Source organism: Bradysia coprophila, unplaced genomic scaffold, assembly GCF_014529535.1.
Source record: "Bradysia coprophila strain Holo2 unplaced genomic scaffold, BU_Bcop_v1 contig_24, whole genome shotgun sequence".
Classification (NCBI taxonomy): Eukaryota; Metazoa; Arthropoda; class Insecta; order Diptera; family Sciaridae; genus Bradysia; species Bradysia coprophila.
The window spans coordinates 3,039,924-3,058,542 of record NW_023503501.1 but is presented as its reverse complement, the minus strand read 5'-3'; the positions used below and the strand labels follow the sequence as shown (position 1 = coordinate 3,058,542).

Below are 18,619 nucleotides of genomic sequence, written 5' to 3'. Positions count from 1 at the left end.
CACCCCAAAACCACATAGCAAATTTTTACAAATTTGCTGTGGTACAATCCCAAGATACAGAAACTATCTTGTACTCCAAAATGACCGCGAGGTTTAACAGATCTATTGATTGATACGTTGTATGGATGTCAAGGGATATGACGAAATACGAATCATTCAGACGCTACAACCTGCAACGCCAGAACGAGTTCAGTCACATGGTGGCATGGCGATTTATACGAAGAGGCAACTCATGGCCTATGGTGATTAGACACTTGCTATTACCTAAAACTAATAGCCGTAACCGTAACAAAGTCGGAAATATCAAAAAACCCAACATTCGCTTTCTCCATAAAAGAAACCATATCGACATAATGTCAATAGTAGAAAGAGCTACAACATGACAATGTTGATAGCGCCATCTTTGGGAAAATGTACAGGTCAATTAGTGATGGTTGTGGTATTCGCATACCACCCACGGCTTGGAGAATTCACAACGTATGGGACGTTAACACACGGTCGATTTGTGAACAATCTAAGTCGGGAGAGATATGATGTAAAATCACAGTCCATATGATCAAGAGACTTGTACAATAGCACAACAGGCCCATCTGAGGCTTAGGTGCTGGGCTTACACCCTCCCATCTAATCTAATCTATTACTAACGACCCACCTTACTCATTACATGTTCTAATTGTAACAGAAAAGTTACGAAGAAATTAAAACGAAAAAATTGTTATATTCAGCGTCATTGTTTCTCTTGGTTCCATATCTTCTCAAGAACATATTTTCCACATATTTGTCCAATAGGGTTGAACGACGACATCATCACAAAATAGGTAAAACATTATTATCGTTGAATGGTAAAATACAATTCACGCGAGATGGTAACAACAAGCATGCATGAGAGTAAGTGATAAAACACTACGTTGCGAGAGTAAAATGATAATGCGAGAGTACACAGACAAAAAATCGGATCAAACGCTTTAAGTGGACTTTCAAATCTTTTCAGTGGTTTTGTCTTTTCAAATAAAGATCAGTTGAAGTTGCGAAGAAGCACGTTTTTATGACAAATGTGTCGAAATTGCTCCATTGTTGCGGAAAGATTTTTGGCCTGTTTTGGTGATTATTTGGTATCGCAAACAATTTCAACAATAAGTGACAAGCACTGAATAATGCGGTTCATACAGCAGAACCTGGTCGTAGAAATGAAGTAAAAGATTTGAAATCAATATCTCAGAAAGACTTGGAGCACCTGAAGCGATAGATCCGATTTTAAAATTACTGATATATTTGTCGTCTGTTAAAGGTTAATACCAATAAAAATTGTTTCATTTTGTATTACACCAGTCTAATTCATACATGCAACATATACTATACTGAATTGAAATTAAATGATTTGAATATACTTGAAATACTCGGTAACCCATATCCGTCCAAATCACCTTACTCGTTTTTGAATTTTACATGCTTCTGCACGGTCAAGTGCACTTTAGATCACTGTTTGCGACAGGGAAAATGCACTTACCGTCCACAAACATGTAAAATGTGTCACGTCACTGCTTGTAAATGCTTGTTTAGGCACGTGTGATCACTCCACTCGCCTTCGGCTCGTTCCGCAAACCTCACACTTGCCTAAACAAATATTTACAAACAGTGACGTAACATACTATGAATACACTTCAAGCATGACTGGTACTCTAAATAAAGTAAAGACCCGACCTGAACCAATTTTTTGGTAAGACTGTCAGGTCAGGTTAACTGAAATTTTCATACAAATTTTTCAGGTAACTCAAAACCTGACTTGGTGAAACCTGATATTTCCTGACAGGTTTCAGTTCAATTCAGTTGAGACTACGCGGAATATTTTGTAATGCAATTAATTATTATCTTGAAATGAGTAAATACATATACCGGTCAGGTCGAACTGAAACCTGAAGCTCAGATTATCTGAATCTGATTAGAACTGTAAATTTTTACTCGCCTTTAATTTACCTGAAATCAGGAAAAGTTCAGGTAAGTCCAATCAGACTTCAGGTATCCTTGAAAAAATCCCAGACACACATGAAATCTGACTTGATTTATCTGATCTGACTTTACTTGATTTTCAAATTTCAGGTAAGTTCAGGTCAGTTTAGAATCAAATATTCAGGATCAAAGGTAACCTAATTACATATTATATTCCGATTCTTAATGAAGGTCAGGTCGACTTCCACCTGACCTGACTCCAAGCCTTACTAAATAGATTGTGACGCTGTTACGTTAGGGAAGCCCAATTTAAATTTGTTTTCCCGAAAATGTCGTTCCCCCTTCGAAAGTCGAAAACTAATAAAAATGAAAGAGAAGAGAACTATAAAGACAACAGTTTATTACCATACAGGTTACAGGTGTACACTGTACACATTATCTAATTTTTCCTATGATTTTCTTTAGTATTTTTTTGTTGTTGATTTTCTCCGATTTTCTACAGTACATTGATCTTCAGGCGAAATCTCCGTCATCTTTTGCACGAGTTGATAAGATGGGAAAAAAATGACAAACTATCAGAAATAAATTTTCCTCTGTGTATACCAATAACTTCATGTTAATATAGAAATTGTTATCAATATCCCGAAACAACGTGATTGTGTCAAAGGTTGTAAAGAAAAGATTAACAACACATTCATAAAATTGTTTCTTTTCTAGGTTAGATTCGAGATTATCATTTCTCGAGTAAAAAAGTTTTCGACATTTTGCTGCGCTTATCAAGTGAAGTGTATGGCATTATAAATATCCCATTCAAAGTAATCCAGCGAACACTTCTAGTCAGTAACTTAGAAAGAGCTGATACCAATCGAGTGAGCGGATTATTGTATAAAAGACGGATATTCTGTTGTTGTGGCATCAAGCGTTGCTAGAAGAGTTAACTAATTTTCAGTTTATTTGAATATTTGAGTGAAAAAATAAAAGTGCAAAATGCGACTTCTCGATCAGGTGAGAGTGTGAGTTACACATTAAAAAGGAAAAAATTGAAGAAAATTGTAATTTTCAATTAGAAATCAAGTGTCAACTGCATCGACCCATCTGAATTGATGCGACCGGAACCAGCATTTGCCGATAAAGAAATATCAAAGTTTCGTGATTACACCATCGATCCTACAGATCCATTAAAAGATCGCGTACAGCGTACTTATCGCGAAATGCATCTAAATCAGACTGTGGATTTTGTTAAAGGTTGGTATGTGTGTTCGACGTTCACTAACGATTCGTCTCACTATTGCTCCGTTATGTCGAGTCGTCCTTTTCTTATAATTTTTCGCTTTTCCGTAAATTTCTAAGCGGTCCGTCTCTTGACCTTGATCTTGCCACATACGAACTTTCCCGAGAGCTCGAACGTGCAAATACTAATAATGAAATTAGCACTGATATGCAAGGGCCGTATTGGCTTGAAGGAGCCTCTCGGAGTTACAAACAGCTCATTTGTAAAATGCACGGCAGAGTAAAATAAACCAGGCAGGAGCGGTTCATTTTCGAAACGTCAAATAAGGGACCTAATACACTGGATGAAAATGAACTCAAATGAACACTGACATAAATTGAAAAATTTTATTCGCAAAATATCAAGGGCTACTGGATTATTCAGGTCCCCAGTCAAACAAGCGCTCCTGCCTGGTTAACTTTACTCTGTCGTGGTAAAATGGCTAAAAATTAAAAATTTTCATACAAAATCCACAAGGTCCTTCGGGAATCGCCCAAATTCACAGAATGACCAGTTCGGGCCTGCTCATATGTACCTTTGTAGAAATTTATAATTTGTATATTATTGTGGGCCATTAAATTGAGTGGTATATCACATTTTCAATAGTCTCTATCGGTAGAAGATAAAATAGCCGCAACACACACCCTTCAAATTGTTATCAGACGAACGAACTTCTTAATGATAATTGGTTGAGAGTTTTATTGCCGACGAAATTAGTTATTGTTTTGGTAATTTATTATTAGCTGCTTAATGGCTTGATCATTTTTTGATTCGATTAAATGTTTTCGTTTTGCGTTCAGCAAATATTATAAATTTGTTACATGAAATGGAGACACAAATACAGAGACCCGATATACAGAATTGCATTCAAAGTGGAGAAGTCGTAACTTTTATGAATCGTATATCTCGCATAGTTTCATTAGAAATTGTTTGACGAACACAACTACCCTACAACGCATAAAAAACTAAGTTCAAAAGAGATGCAAAATCTTGCGAGAGTAAACGTATGAAATTCTCTCACAAAATCGTGCTTGAAATCGAATTTGTTCTAAGTTTTTTATGCGTTGTACGGCAGACGACACCACCTAATATACAGGAAGTACTAAGTGTTATGCAGTAAATTACTTCTTGCACCATCGAACAGTTGTTTAAGTTACACAAAAACCATAAAGTATAGTTTCCACTTAAAAAGAGCACTCCGTTTAGCCTCCGTTTTCATGACAGTTGTAAAATAGAACAAAGGAACTGTCACGTAAACGGAGTACAAAATTGAAATAAATTCAATTTCCACTCCGTTTGCGTGACAGTTCTTTTGTTCTATTTTACAACTGTCATGTAAACGGAGGCTAAACGGAGGCTAAACGGAGTGCTCTTTTTAAGTGGAAACTATACTTAAGTAAAAGGGCACTTTTGGTGAAAGCTCCCAGGCTCCTTTTTGTTCGAAAAATCACGTTATTTTCCAGAGAGATTCATCTCCCATGATTGAAAATAGTTATCCAGATTGGAATTGTTTTTTACCTGGAGCGGTATTACGGAATGAGTTTTATATTCTAATCTCTTTTCTATTTCTGTTCTACCGTCGATTCGCTATTTCAAGCAAAAAAGCTATAAATCGAAACAGGCATGGATTATGTCCTATACTATTTCGTAAAGAAATAGTATAGGGATGTTACCGTCCGGGATACCATGGCTGCATCATATATTAATGATTCATCAAAGAAAGCACGGTCCATTGCTGAAAAAGCAGAGAGACATAAGCATAACCATTACGTTTCGTTGAAACAAAACTATTTGCTAACCCCACTTGCTTTCGAGACTTTAGGTTGCATGGGTCCGGAAACGAAGAAATTTATTGATAAATTGGGCTCTTTAATGAAAAAGGCAACGGGTGAGGTAAAATCAAAAGAATACCTTCTGCAAAGAATTTCCATCGCAATTCAACGTGGTAACGCTGCTTGTATTTTGGGAACATTAGGGAAGAAGAAGAAGATCGATGATATTTATTTACTGTAGTTTTTAATTTTTGAGAAAAGATCGATGTTTTACCGGCTGCGCCATAATTGTGAGCAGTCTTTTTTGTCGCATTTAAAATAAATATCACAATCTTGGCTAAATTTCGTAAAGCTTCTGAAATATTTTTTTTTTAACTTTAAAAATCCACCGGTTTCGAACCCGTATGAAGAAAAATAAATTCAGACAAGTTGCGCATTAAACTTTTGATGCCAAAGGTGCCAAAAATGCGCTTCTGACGAGAGAGCTTATCATAGTTTTGTTGACGAAATTCACTTTAATCTACATTACAGATACCAGATTCACTTACACTAGCTATTTTATTAAAAAAATATTTTATCAAGTTCAATGAGTTGATAATTGACGTAAATTACCAGCTTATAATCAGTTTGATTTTATTTTTAACGTAAACATAAACAAAATTGAGCCATAACACTTTTTATAATCTCATCTCTGATTATTGGCATGTTATAAGCACAATTGTTTTTATTGGCGCTGTAAACGAAAGTACTGCGCCATTTTATTTGGAGATGCGCATCGCCAGTGCCTCTTATCAGAATTTATTTCTACAATTATTAAAAAGGATCCTTAAAATGGAAAATATCTTTCAACAAAGAATTTCTGGATTTACCAATTTTGATTTTTCCTTTTAAAAATAATTTGAAGCACCTTACCCGTTACCATCCGTTCTTACGTACCAACATTTCTTAAAATTATTAATCTTAGAACGGGCGTAGAATGTCCTCTTTTGCCTTTTTTTAGTAAACCAATCACTATTAATCCCTGACTCCCGAACATCCAACAGGAAGACATGCCGATTGGCTCCAGTTCAATCATTTCACAGCAACAATACGCGAAGCATTGGAAAAACTAAACGATTTGGTGGACGAATCCGATCCGGATTTGGATTTGCCCAATATCGTTCATGCATTCCAGGCTGCCGAAAGGGCACGTGAAGAATATCCCGATGATGATTGGCTTCATTTGACTGGATTGATTCACGATCTTGGCAAAGTGATGGCATTTTACGGTGAGCCTCAATGGGCTGTTGTGGGCGATACGTTCCCGGTTGGGTGTCTCTGGTCCGACAATATTGTCTATCGAGACACCAGCTTCGCTGGTAATGTCGATGGAGATAATCCAAAGTACAAGTTAGTATTGAGGAAAATATTATTTGATTTTCGATCTGAGTCTAATCGGATGTACTAAAATTTTTAGCACCAAATATGGAATGTACAAACCGAATTGTGGTATTACCAATATAACAATGAGTTGGGGTCATGACGAATACTTGTATAATGTCTTGAAGCATAATAAATCAACCCTACCAAATGAGGCTCTGTACATTATCGTGAGTGAACGATAATATAGACTCACGTAGCACCCGTAACGAGAACGTTTTTTTTTTACAGAGATACCATTCATTCTACCCTTGGCATACATCTCGCGATTATACGCATCTCGAGGCACCCGGCGATGAAAACATAATGAAATGGGTCAACATATTCAAGTAAGTGCTTAGTACAACAGTGATAATTATTCCTAAAAATGCCGGCAATTTTAGCTGACTCATTTTGATGATAACAAACATTTCTTTTTGCAGTCGCTATGATTTGTACAGCAAGAGCGCGAAGATACCAAACATCGATGAACTTTGGCCATATTATCAAAATCTTATCGACAAATACTGTCCTGGTGAATTACAGTTTTGAAGAAAAAAAAAGGTGTCTGCCGACGTCTCTACTACACTCAATTATATTATGAGATTTGACTTTTTATCTGCATTAATCGGTTGTATATTGGAATTTATTGTTTTTTTATTTCATTGTGGTGGGGTCTATATGATTATTGAATAAATAATGTTGTTACAAGAAAAAGAAGAGAAGAAGCTGGAAGTGATCAATGTTTTCTAGATGTTCCTACATTTTTATATGTCATGACTAATCCAATACAAGGCCTAGATACTATGACGATCACAGCTAAAAGCAAAGTCATAATAATTCATTATTTATTAAGACAACAAATGCGTCTGGCACATCGTCAATGGTTAAGTCAATTGACCCAATTTACGTTCATCGATGAAATATCAGGACACTTGCATTTCGTATTTAAATTGGTAGTTGCTTATTGCACCCGGGTGCAAATAGTCTTCATTACACTATTTGCACCCGATTGAGCTTAATTAAAGATGTAAAATAGTACAGCACTGCTCCTAGCATGAACACTGAATTGACAAGTGTGAAATTTAAAGGATTTAGTGATAGTACTTTTAACTCGTACAATGAATACAAGTCATCTATCTTAACAAAAGAGTTGCAGTGCCCACTGTAATTTCATCAGCCTCTGAATATGTTCATGCTAGCTAAGAGCAGTGCTGCGGAAATAGTCATGATCCAACTAAAAAATTAAAATTTTTCTGTATACGCGAGAGTATATTGGTGAGCTATGATATGAATCGGTCGGGCTTCGCCCGCGCGTGCACACACACCTTGTGTGTATTGGGGTATGTTGAAATATACTATTTCTGTAATAGTGAGAGTGTGTTGGTGCATTCCTTCCCAACCGTTACTTTCCTTCTCGACCGTTTACTTTCCCTACCGACCGATTCATATCATAGCTCACCAATACACTCTCACGTATACAGAAATAGTATATTTCAACATACCCCAATACACACAAGATGTGATTGCACGCGCGAGCGAAGGCCAAGCGAAAACACACATCGAGTATGTATTGGGGTATTTTGAAAGATATTTTTCTGAAATAGTGACAGTGTGTTGGTGCATTCCTTCCCAACCGTTACTTTCCTCTCGACCGTTTAGCGCGTGTGCAAATTATGTGTATCCGCGGTATCCAGGATACCGGGAAATTTTTCCGGAAAAAATTCGGATACCGGGAAATCGAATGATAGCTGAACAAACCAGCGGGAAATGTATGTGCGGGAAGTCACTTTTACATTTTTGGATACCGGGAAATTTCGACTCGGATACCGCAAACATAAGAAAACATAACTTGCATACGCGCCATTTAGTTTCCCTGCCGACCAATTCATATCATAGCTCACCAATACACTCTCACGTATACAGAAAAATCAATTACCCTAACTTTGTCAGGCTAAGTTATAGAAGAAAAAATCAAGCCCAAGCAAAATGATAACCATTACCCCTTTGCCGTAACAACTATATGTCACTTTGCCTTTGTCGTAACACCTAATTGGCATTGGCAAGCTAAATTGAAAATGTAAAGACTTTTACTGTGATGGAACACGGCATTTTTGACAAGGGTGCGAATAGTGTACAATAGACTATTTGCACCCGGGTGCAAATAATGGCTTCGTTTTAGAGAAGAAGAAAATATTTTGATGATAAAATTTATGCTAATTTAAAGCAACTCATCGTTATTTGTTCAGCTGAATTTTGATCCCGCGAAAGCAAAGCATCTACTCATCTCTATTTTTTAGCCTCATTATTTACGTCACAATTGCATCAGTTTGTCATCGCTGTGATAATTTTAAGATATAAAAGGAAAAGAAGACTGGGAAATCACAACAAAATACTTTCTCAACTGAAAGAAACCACTAGATTTGCAATAATTCAAATTACCAATCAATTATAAAATGCATATTTTCATTGCTTTGCTGTGCATTGCTGCCGCTACGATCGTCGTAAGTGATACTCCACCGGAGAAACCTGAAACCGATCCAGATGAGCCGTCAGCTGAGCCAACCAAAGAAGAGAAAGAGAAGGCAATCAAAGAAGTGACAGCTGCTGTTAATAAAGCCAAAGAGGAAGCAAAAGATGAAAAACAAAAGAAAGAATTAGATGAGTTTCTAGCTAAATTAATCAAAGAAATTGAAAATGGTAAATTACCCAGCAAGCCACCAAATCCACCTAAAGGAAAAGGAAAAGGAAAAGGAGATTAAAATACGGAATCTAAAATGACTCCTCTCATTCTTCCGCTCATGGAGATTTAATGTACTTACGACAATTTTGTTTTCTTCCTTTTTTTAAATAAATTTGAACTCTAACACCTGCGTTGTTTTATATGCTACAGTCGGAGAAATATAGATTTCGGCTTTTTTAGAGATGTCATCATTTCTCTAATTCTCTCAATTGCCATTTGAAATAACATGCGAAATGAGAGAATACAGAAAAACGATGATGTCTCTTTAAATCCCAAAATCTATCTTTCTCCGAATGTATTGAAATACTTTCATTTAAAAGTCAATGATGAGAAGGTTCCCGTTATATCAATTGTTTTGCAACAATCTTGATTGAAATTGAAATTGAGACTGAAATTTGGATATTTGGCGTGGGGTAATTTGGCACACGGTGCTACAACAACGCATTTTTCAACTACGTAAAAGGTGAACTCGCACACGATTTTTCGATACCAAAATTTTGTAAAAGGAGTCGTTACATCAATGCCATGGCTAAAAGCATTTGCGGCAATATACTTGCGTGTGCGAGTTCCCTTTTTACACAGTTTAAAAGTGCGTTCTTTTGGCACAGTGTGCCAGATTCCCCGATACCGGATATTTGTCCACATGTAATGCATCATTTTCGCAGGAGGGAAAGTACTATGTAATGGTCAACTTTCGCATGGGACAGGTAATAAAATCTCTTTTTTCTTTATCTATTTCACTCTATTTTATGATGGGTTACAAAAGTAGACTATAATAGGGTAGGTCCCGAATTTTGTAATGTCTGAACACAAATTTTCAATATTTCAGTAGGTCTGATTTTGTTTATACGAATGGAATTCTATTTCACATTTTCTATTTTGTGGTTGAATGGTTTTTTAAATGAATTTTGGATGTTTGGAGAAGTGCAAAAACTCTTAGAACAGAAAGTGTGTCGGCTTCAAAATTCCATCCTTGTATAAATGTCGCTTCTTCTTACATTAGAAAATTTGCCTTTTTGCGTTTTATTTCAGTTCAAAATAAAATACAGTTTTAACACATAAGTCAAACCGAGAATCTTTAATTTTCTGAACTAAGTTGAATCTGAACCCTTGTACATTACTGTCTCTAACTGCAACTGCAAGATTCTTGCGACCCTGGATATCCGTCTCCCTTGTTAATTGGCCTATTCACATGGAAGGTGTCACAATGCTCCTTACTGTTACTCTGTAAGCAACAAACGATGTAAGGCCAGATATCTGCGTTGAAGTTGTCCTTGTACGAATTGAACTTATTGAAATAGTTCAGCCAGCCAGCTTGATATGGTGATGTGACTGCAAGATCTCCAGTCGAAAGGATATATGAGCAAGTCTGTGCGTGTGCTGTTCTGGTAGAGACCTCCTCATAAAAGAGCACGTGATCATTCAGTGCACCATTTGCCAACTTAACAATTTGTGAATCGTAATTCGTCTGAACAAAGTTTGCATCTAATTCAGCCTGGCATAAGCAAGGTGGACATGGAATAATTTCCGCCGGAGTAGGAATTTTTGCGAGCTGACTCCAAGTGGAACACGTCTCCTGAGCCAACGAATCAGTCATCCCTAGCGTGGGTGCGAATAGAACCGAAGACAAATAAATACTTAATTTTGTCCCTACCGTCTTTAAAACATAGAAGTATGGATAACGAACATTAGAAAGCCTCTCTAAGTTGGGTGCCGAAATTGAGACCGTTGCAGTGCCAGAATTGAGTCCCACGAGTTGAACGATCTGCGACGCAGTGAAGACTGGCTCGAAACCTTCCGAAACGTACACAACCAATTGTATCATAAAGCTTTGACCTGGGTCGAAAAACTTTGCGAAGTATTCGTCATCCCAAATAAAAGCGATCTGATTTGTATCCCAGTTCTCGTCCACTTTAACTTCAGTTCGTGTGGTTCGTGCTCCTGAATTGATGAACAAGGTTTCGGTTAATATCGTTGTGTTGGTCGTGATTTGTCCTTCATCCATTACATACTCGATAGCCTTAGTGGTTCTTATCACGTTTGCGTTTCCACCATACCAAGTCAATAGGACCAGTAGGAGTAATGACTGCATTTTTACTATTCGTTAAACAAGTTGCCGTATTCAAAAGTTAAATTTAAACTAAGTCACGGGGAATAGAGTAAGTGTAATTTATAGTCTAGCTTTAGACTCAGCTTTATCTACGGTTTTTCACAATTTATTTTTCGATCATTTTATCGTTGTTGTGATCAATGATTAAATGATAATACGTAATTGCAACATTTTTATTTTGTAAGCACAGTCGCACCCCGAACTGCCAAAACTTGAAATAGTCAGTGTCAAACAATTACGACACTGAGAATAATGAAATATAGAAAGACATGTTCTGTTCAAGCTCGTTTTATTTTTGCACATATTTTTGACGTATCGTGATATTTGCTAATGGTGCTTTAAGCTTGGACCTAAAATGCCAGGTAAGAGAATTTAGTTTTTCATGCTATCGATACGAAAATCCTTATTTTGTCCACACTGAAGCGTTGGTGAAAATGGTCATTCTAAAGCGCATTTTAGGTGAGAAAATAATCAGCCACATTGAGTGAGAAATAAATATTTCTTAACACACACTGACAAAAAAGTTTTCAGATTATTACCTGTGACAGATAATCTTTCCCCAGGTAATGTAATTTCTCATACAAAAACAGAATTACCTGTCACAGATAATGTGATTTTTATATGAAAAATTACATTACCTGGGGACGGAACTGTCACCTTCTTTCTCAAGACACACTGGAAAATGAAATTTCCGACTCTTCTTCCCTAAGTCAACACCGTTTTCACAACAAAGGGTTCGAAAATTTCAGATGAGTGGTGAAAATGAAAATTTTCTCACCTGCGTTGTGAAATTAATTAATTTCTCACCTAAAACGGCTGAACACCAAAACACGCTAAATATTTTATTTTATTCAAAGTGGAAAAAAATGGGGTAGGGTAATCTCGCACACCACACAAATTCATGGTGTGCGAGATTCACATCTAAGTGGTGAATCTCGCACAGTCATGACTTTTCGTTACATGTCGTAAAAGGACGCATACTATGATCGCGTGTGCGAGATTCCCCGACACCAAAAAAATGCGGATTTTCGCAAAACGCAAGCATGAAATACGTTGTGTTCACCTAGGGGAGAATTAGGAAATTTCACCTTGAGCAAAATTACGGCACTCGCTTCGCTCTGGTCGTAAAGGGATCGTTCGTAAAGTATGTCTTATTACTCGAATGTCATGGTTGTACAATGCACAATTGTGCAAAATTGAACCCGATGACCGAGTTTACGGGTGTTAATTAAACATCAAATTCTTATCATGAATTAGATTTTCATCGCGGTTTTTTGGAACGAGCAATGTTATCTTCCTATCATTGTTTAATTGCAATTTGTTGCTTCTATAATAGACACAACATTTAAACTTAGACTTGAAAATTGCGCTCAAGTAAAATGTCGAATTACTCACTATTATGTTGGGTCTATTCTTTTTTGTAATATGACCAGGCGAACATGGCGATCGAAGGTGTAGATTAGGACATGAAGTGTGCAAGCATCCAAAAATGATTGGCATTTTTAACTCTCTTGTAAAACAGAAAGTGTTGCATTTTGACTACTGATGGAAAGTTAATGACTTAAATTGTATAAGCTCAAATTGATAACTAAGTTAAAATCACAATTCAGTCAAGGGACCTCACCCACCCATGTTGAAAACCTAGTATGGCAAGATTTAAAAAGTTTCTGTTGAAGGTAGCTCCTTTGAATTGTCAATGTACACGGTTCATTGTATTAGGTTACTTTTTATCAGAAATAAATGAAATGAGTTAATCATAATGAATTGCATTCTTCAGGGATTAGAAAAAAGTGCTGGAAAATCGGGCGAAAACTCTTCCGGTAATGACTCCCTGAACCTCTGTAAACTCTTGAACTCAACTGTGAGCCAGATCTCATGAATTTGATTCTTCAACAAAAGAAACAAATGTATTACAGATCGATTCAGAGCTAACCAAGTCTCATCAAATTTAAAAAAAAAACGGTAAAAATTCGTATCCTCCGAGATCTTTACACCGATATTTTCCATCTACTAACTTTACCTAAAAGATGTTACATCCATGCCTTGGCAGTACCCTCTCTATATAGAAACCTAACTACATTTATTAAGATGGTAAAGCCTTTGCCTTTTACATGTAAAATTAGAATCCAACAGTGTACGGTTCTACAACCAAAGGAATAAGGTGGTATTTTGACAGCGTCAAAACGAAGTTTGCTTGCTAGAGAGAGTATTGCTCTTGGGCAGAAATTTCAGTTGTGTACGTATCTGTTGTGGACGGTAGATCTGAGGCACTTTTGAATGACGCCCTCAATTCGTTCGGGCTAAAACTCGCTAAATTACTCGAGGCCGACCACAGCACATATCTGCTAATTATTCTCGTATAAAAAACAGCCAGTTATGTGTATGTCGAGTTAATGTTTTAATAAAATTATGAAAATTAATCAGACCACAAAATACGTTTTGTTTTCTCAACAAGACTTTGTTTAGACAATACTCTCTCTCTAGTAAGCAAATGCACACCTTATTTCTTTGAATTCTACAAACAATATTCTACATTTTGACTGACTACCCTGTAATTTACATGTAAATTCTAAAGGTTGCTTGACACTTTCACCACCTTAATGAAAGTAGTTTGTTTGCCAGAGAGAGTCAGAGTATTGACTGAAACCATTATGAAATCATTTACTGCGAAAAATATATTTTGATTAATGAAATACGAAATTTCCCGCCTCACTCCATATAAATATCAATGAATCATTCACAACAAAAAATTCTACAAAATTCATTGAAACGCGGAATAAAACAATAGACATACCGAACAGCTGATATGATATTTGACAAGCACATGACTCCCCTTCACACATATCCAACTTCATTCCACTCTTTCATAATCTTTCATGTGTGCAAAAATCATGGCCGCTTTTATTCGTAAAATTGTAAGAGACTTTTTCATATTGAAATTTCACTGGGTGATTTGATAATTCCGTTTTGTCAGCTGTGTTTGACTATTCGATAAAATTGACGGTGTTCGTGTGACAAATTGTTGTTTCATTGCATCCTAAGTTATCCCTTTATTTTCCGTGTGTTTGCTAAACTGAAAATCCAAATTTCGCATGAAAGATGTCTCAAAGCATTCGCGAACTATTTCAAATTGTTGCTAAAATTTTCAACCAAGTAATGTTGTTATGTAACTGATAATGAGTAGTTGATTAGACCGTTTTCTTGTTATTGTTTTCTGTTTTTCAATGTGCTAGAGTACCATTCAAACGAACAATCAATTTGTTATTGAATGGGAAATTGTCTATGAAGGACATTTGGGGTCGACGATGATTTACATAACCTCGAAGGGAAATTGAAATTGATTTTTCCGTACTTTGATTTGAGACTTGGAATGTTTCAGTCGCCCTAAGCCATTCATGAATATTGATTTCAGATTCAATTAACCGTTCCATTCCGCACAATTTTCTCATTCATAATTTGTTTGCTGTTACGTAATGGATGTCAACCTTGGTAATAAACGTTTTCCATACGAAATTTCCAGGTCAGCTCACCAGCAATTGCTCCAGCAATCACTACCAGAAACTATGCTTCTGATGTACGCAAAATTACGCTAATTCCTGGCGATGGTATCGGTCCAGAAATTTCAGCTGCAGTGCAGAAAATCTTCCAAACTGCTGGAGTTCCAATCGAATGGGAAACGGTTGACGTAACGCCAGTTAGAGTACGTAAAACATATTCAAGTTCGAGTGAGACCATTCACGTAATAACGTTTCCCTTCTCAGTATCCAGATGGCAAATTTGGTATACCTCCAGCTGCTGTCGCATCGGTCAACCGAAATAAAGTCGGTTTGAAGGGGCCGCTGATGACACCAATCGGCAAGGGTCACAGATCGTTGAATCTTCAACTGAGAAAGGAATTCAATTTGTATGCGAACGTTCGACCGTGTCGCAGCCTCGAAGGTTACAAAACATTGTACGATAATGTTGACGTGGTGACCATTCGGGAAAACACCGAAGGTGAATACTCGGGTATCGAACACGAAATCGTTGACGGTGTTGTGCAGAGTATCAAATTGATCACCGAAGAGGCGTCCACTCGGGTAGCTGAATATGCCTTCCAGTATGCTAAGGACAATGGACGTAGGAAGGTGACGGCAGTGCATAAAGCTAATATCATGAGAATGTCCGATGGCCTGTTTTTGCGTTGTTGTCGCGACATGGCCGAGAAATTCCCGGAAATTCAATTTGAGGAGAAATACTTGGACACCGTCTGTTTGAACATGGTACAGAATCCGAACAAATATGATGTGTTGGTAAGTTGAACGGGATTGGATCGCCAGTGATGAGAGTGTTAAGAGGAAAATTTTTATCGAAATTACCTTCCAGGTCATGCCTAACTTATACGGTGATATTTTGTCTGATATGTGTGCCGGTTTGGTTGGTGGCTTAGGTCTAACACCATCTGGTAATATGGGACTGAACGGAGCTCTTTTCGAATCGGTAAGTGGACCTTCACTATTATCAATTGTAATGATTCATGGTTTTGAATGACCAACTCAACACAATCACGTGCATGTAAACAACGCCTCTCGTATCGACCTTGGTTGCTTGTCAAACACTGACACATGATGACGTATCTCAACGAACAATCTATTTTGGATTGAACGTTACGAATCCAGACTTAAATCGGACATTTCACATAAATGTTAGACGATTTTATCGCATGCGGTGTGTATGTGTGTGTTGATGCCTATACACGACGTAAATGAGAGTAAACAAATTTACCCTGGAATGCTAAAGGTTTTGAAAGTGAAATGTTTGCTCACTGTGATAAACTATCTCACTGATTTAAGGATGCACATAAGAAGAGCCTGGTACTAATAATCGCGCAAGCTCATGTATGCGTACACGACTCGTATATACATCCTTACAGCAGTGTATATTGTTATCATTGGTCCCATTCATTCGACTGTGTGAAATTAATTTGAATTATTTTCTGATTGCAGGTTCATGGCACCGCTCCTGACATAGCCGGTAAAGATCTAGCAAATCCGACTGCTCTGTTACTATCGGCCGTTATGATGTTGAGACACTTGAAACTAACATCGCATGCGGATAAGATCCAGCAAGCTTGTTTCGCTGTTATCAAAGAAGCCAAATACTTGACCGGCGATCTGGGTGGTAAAGCGAAATGCTCAGAATACACAAATGAAATATGCCAAAGGGTTGCCTAAATGAACGTCCGATATTAATATACTTAAATATCGTCAGGCAGTCTTACGAGCGAGAAAAAATTTTATTGTTGATTTGCGCGACAACCACAATGCATTGATTACCACATTATACGTTTAGGTCTGTTAAAATAGTCGAAATCTCTTTCTATGTCATTTTGTTTCTCTTACATTATGTTACTAACCACCTCACACTATGAGCGGGAAATAATTTTTAATTTTTTTTTAAATTGTCACTCGGTTCGTTATGGCTGGCTTAAGATTCACTTCGGACTGGTTTGGTTTAGCGAAATTTCTCGGTTTTAGCAATCCGAATTTAATTCAGAGTGTGCGTGTGAGAGTGTCATTGTAATTAATTTATTTATTTATTGTACCTTCATTTCATCCAGCAAAACAGATATGTAGTAAACACCAAATAAGAAACGTAGACAAAATTCGTATTAACCGGAACGAAAAGGGAGTCAATTGACGCCATTTCCTTTTTGATTCATTTTTCTTTCTTTCATTACCGTCCGTTGATTTAGTATTTAGCATTTTTGTTGTGTTTTAGAATTTAACATTTACCTCAAAAGTATCGCTTACCCGAGTAACGTGCTTTGGTGTAAATATATTGATTTGTCGAACTTTTGTTACCATAATTTACTCTCACGATTAATTGACTCCTTTACCTAATATCACTCGAATACCGCACTATCAGCGATTTGTTCTATTAGATTTTCGAATCGTTTGTATAGCACGTTGTAAAGTCATTAATCGGATATCATAACCAGAATTATTGTAGGTTATCCGAAGCAATTTAAATAATAACAAAGAGCAAAGGTTGCAACAATAAAAAAAGAAACATTTGAATAAACTTCTTGAGACAATACAACCATCTTTTCTCTTTTATCTTCTGTTCAGTAAATGAAGACGGAATTTTTCATTTGGCTCGAAATGCACAGAAGCTTAGTAGCAACACAACGCCTTAAATTGAGAAATTGAGATTGTATTTACCGACGTCGGTAAATTTTCGGTAAATAGCATCTGTAGGTCAGAGTATGAAAATTATTCCATTTACCAAAATTACCGAAATTTACCAAAATTACCGAAAATTTATCAAAGTTTAACGAAAATTTCCGAAGTTTTCGGATAAATTCCGGTAATCTATGGCTCAAAATCGGTAAATGAATAATAGGTCCCGGGTCAGAGCATATAAATTAACGTCACATTGATCATCAAATTGTCATCAGCTTAATAACATCTTTCGTTAGTCATTGTCGTAAGAAATTCTTATCAAAATTACTGCAAAATTTACGATAATTTTTCAGCAAATTCCGCAGTAGTTTTGACCACAAAATGTCTCACGACCATGACTCCACCGAACGATATTAGTAATATGATGCATGATGGATGACACTTGTATTATAGCAAAACGCGTAAATGTATATGATCTGACCGGCAGATGCTATATATCGAAAATTTACCGAAGTCGTTCAATGCAATCACTAATCAGAAGACTAATGGGAAGACTAATAAATATCAAGTCTGCCTTTTGATTTTTGACTACCTAGTTTACGTTATTAGCACTTCCAGTTGAGCGGACAGCGGATTAACACTTCACGGAATTTATGGTTATTATTAGTGTAACAACATGTAACCTCTCGGCAACGTCTACCAACAACTATATATAGCATCTGGGGCTCTGACAAGACAAGGCTCGTCACTTGATTCATCACATTTCGCCTGAAAGACGACAAAAACTCAAACCTATTCACTCTACGGAAGCTGTGCACTATCCGCTATGCGGGAGCGGATTTATAATAATTTGGAGACACTTTTAATGGGATTAAAATCTGAAGCCAGATCAGGTCCGATTTTTGAGAATTAAATTCCTACAAAATCCTACATTAAACTCCTCTTAAAAAATTCCAAAAATAAAAAAAATCCTAAAACTGAAGATGTTCAGGAACTTTGACAATTTTAAAAATTTTGAGGATTTAAAGTCTAAAAATTCCAAAATTCTTTCTTTTTAATCGTAAAAATAGGTCCTGAATTCCTTCAATCTAAGCAATGTTGTCGTCAGAATTACATTAACTAAATTACTGTCAATTGCACTCCAAAGGACGAATCAATTTAGTATTTAGTCTAAACGCAACTAAAGTGCCGAGAGGTATCACACAGCTCAATTCA

General features: G+C 36.7%; 3 protein-coding genes and 1 long non-coding RNA gene across 5 annotated transcripts in view; 3 read left to right on the top strand and 1 right to left on the bottom strand.

The window, feature by feature from the left end:
• LOC119077904 (homeobox protein H2.0-like) overlaps positions 1-749 on the top strand; it is a 15,959-nt gene extending 15,210 nt beyond the window's left edge. The window contains exon 5 of the mRNA XM_037185276.1: positions 649-749. The gene's annotated coding sequence lies outside the window, so the exon portion shown is untranslated. The remainder of the gene's footprint in view (positions 1-648) is intronic.
• The window catches only part of LOC119077909 (inositol oxygenase), an 11,749-nt gene extending 4,645 nt beyond the window's left edge, over positions 1-7,104 (top strand). Inside the window, exons 2-7 of the mRNA XM_037185284.1 lie at positions 2,915-2,952; positions 3,015-3,192; positions 6,033-6,378; positions 6,446-6,578; positions 6,640-6,737; positions 6,831-7,104. Coding sequence (XP_037041179.1) covers positions 2,935-2,952; positions 3,015-3,192; positions 6,033-6,378; positions 6,446-6,578; positions 6,640-6,737; positions 6,831-6,939 — 882 coding nt within the window. The 5' untranslated portion in view covers positions 2,915-2,934 and the 3' untranslated portion in view covers positions 6,940-7,104. The remainder of the gene's footprint in view (positions 1-2,914; positions 2,953-3,014; positions 3,193-6,032; positions 6,379-6,445; positions 6,579-6,639; positions 6,738-6,830) is intronic.
• LOC119077946 lies at positions 1,901-18,619 on the bottom strand. The gene is made up of 3 exons (XR_005087907.1): positions 18,609-18,619; positions 2,201-2,204; positions 1,901-1,945 (listed from the first exon to the last, which is right to left on the bottom strand). It is a non-coding gene; the product is annotated as an uncharacterized LOC119077946 (long non-coding RNA).
• LOC119077899 (probable isocitrate dehydrogenase [NAD] subunit alpha, mitochondrial) lies at positions 14,052-17,318 on the top strand. 2 transcript variants are annotated; one of them, XM_037185268.1, is made up of 5 exons: positions 14,052-14,155; positions 14,761-14,940; positions 15,002-15,532; positions 15,606-15,719; positions 16,226-17,318. In XM_037185268.1, exons 1-5 carry the CDS (start codon positions 14,117-14,119, stop codon positions 16,451-16,453), a joined length of 1,092 nt encoding a protein of 363 aa, XP_037041163.1. In that variant the 5' UTR covers positions 14,052-14,116; the 3' UTR covers positions 16,454-17,318. The 2 variants fall into 2 exon arrangements, with proteins under 2 accessions (XP_037041163.1, XP_037041162.1); XM_037185267.1 differs by lacking the exon at positions 14,052-14,155 and adding an exon at positions 14,182-14,393.

Coding starts and splice junctions, on each gene's coding strand:
- LOC119077899 (XM_037185267.1), top strand. CDS start 14,340: ATGTCTCAAAGCATTCGCGAACTATTTCAAATTGTTGCTAAAATTTTC. Junction 14,394..14,760: donor TTGCTAAAATTTTCAACCAA/GTAATGTTGTTA, acceptor CGAAATTTCCAG/GTCAGCTCACCAGCAATTGC. Junction 15,720..16,225: donor ACGGAGCTCTTTTCGAATCG/GTAAGTGGACCT, acceptor TTCTGATTGCAG/GTTCATGGCACCGCTCCTGA.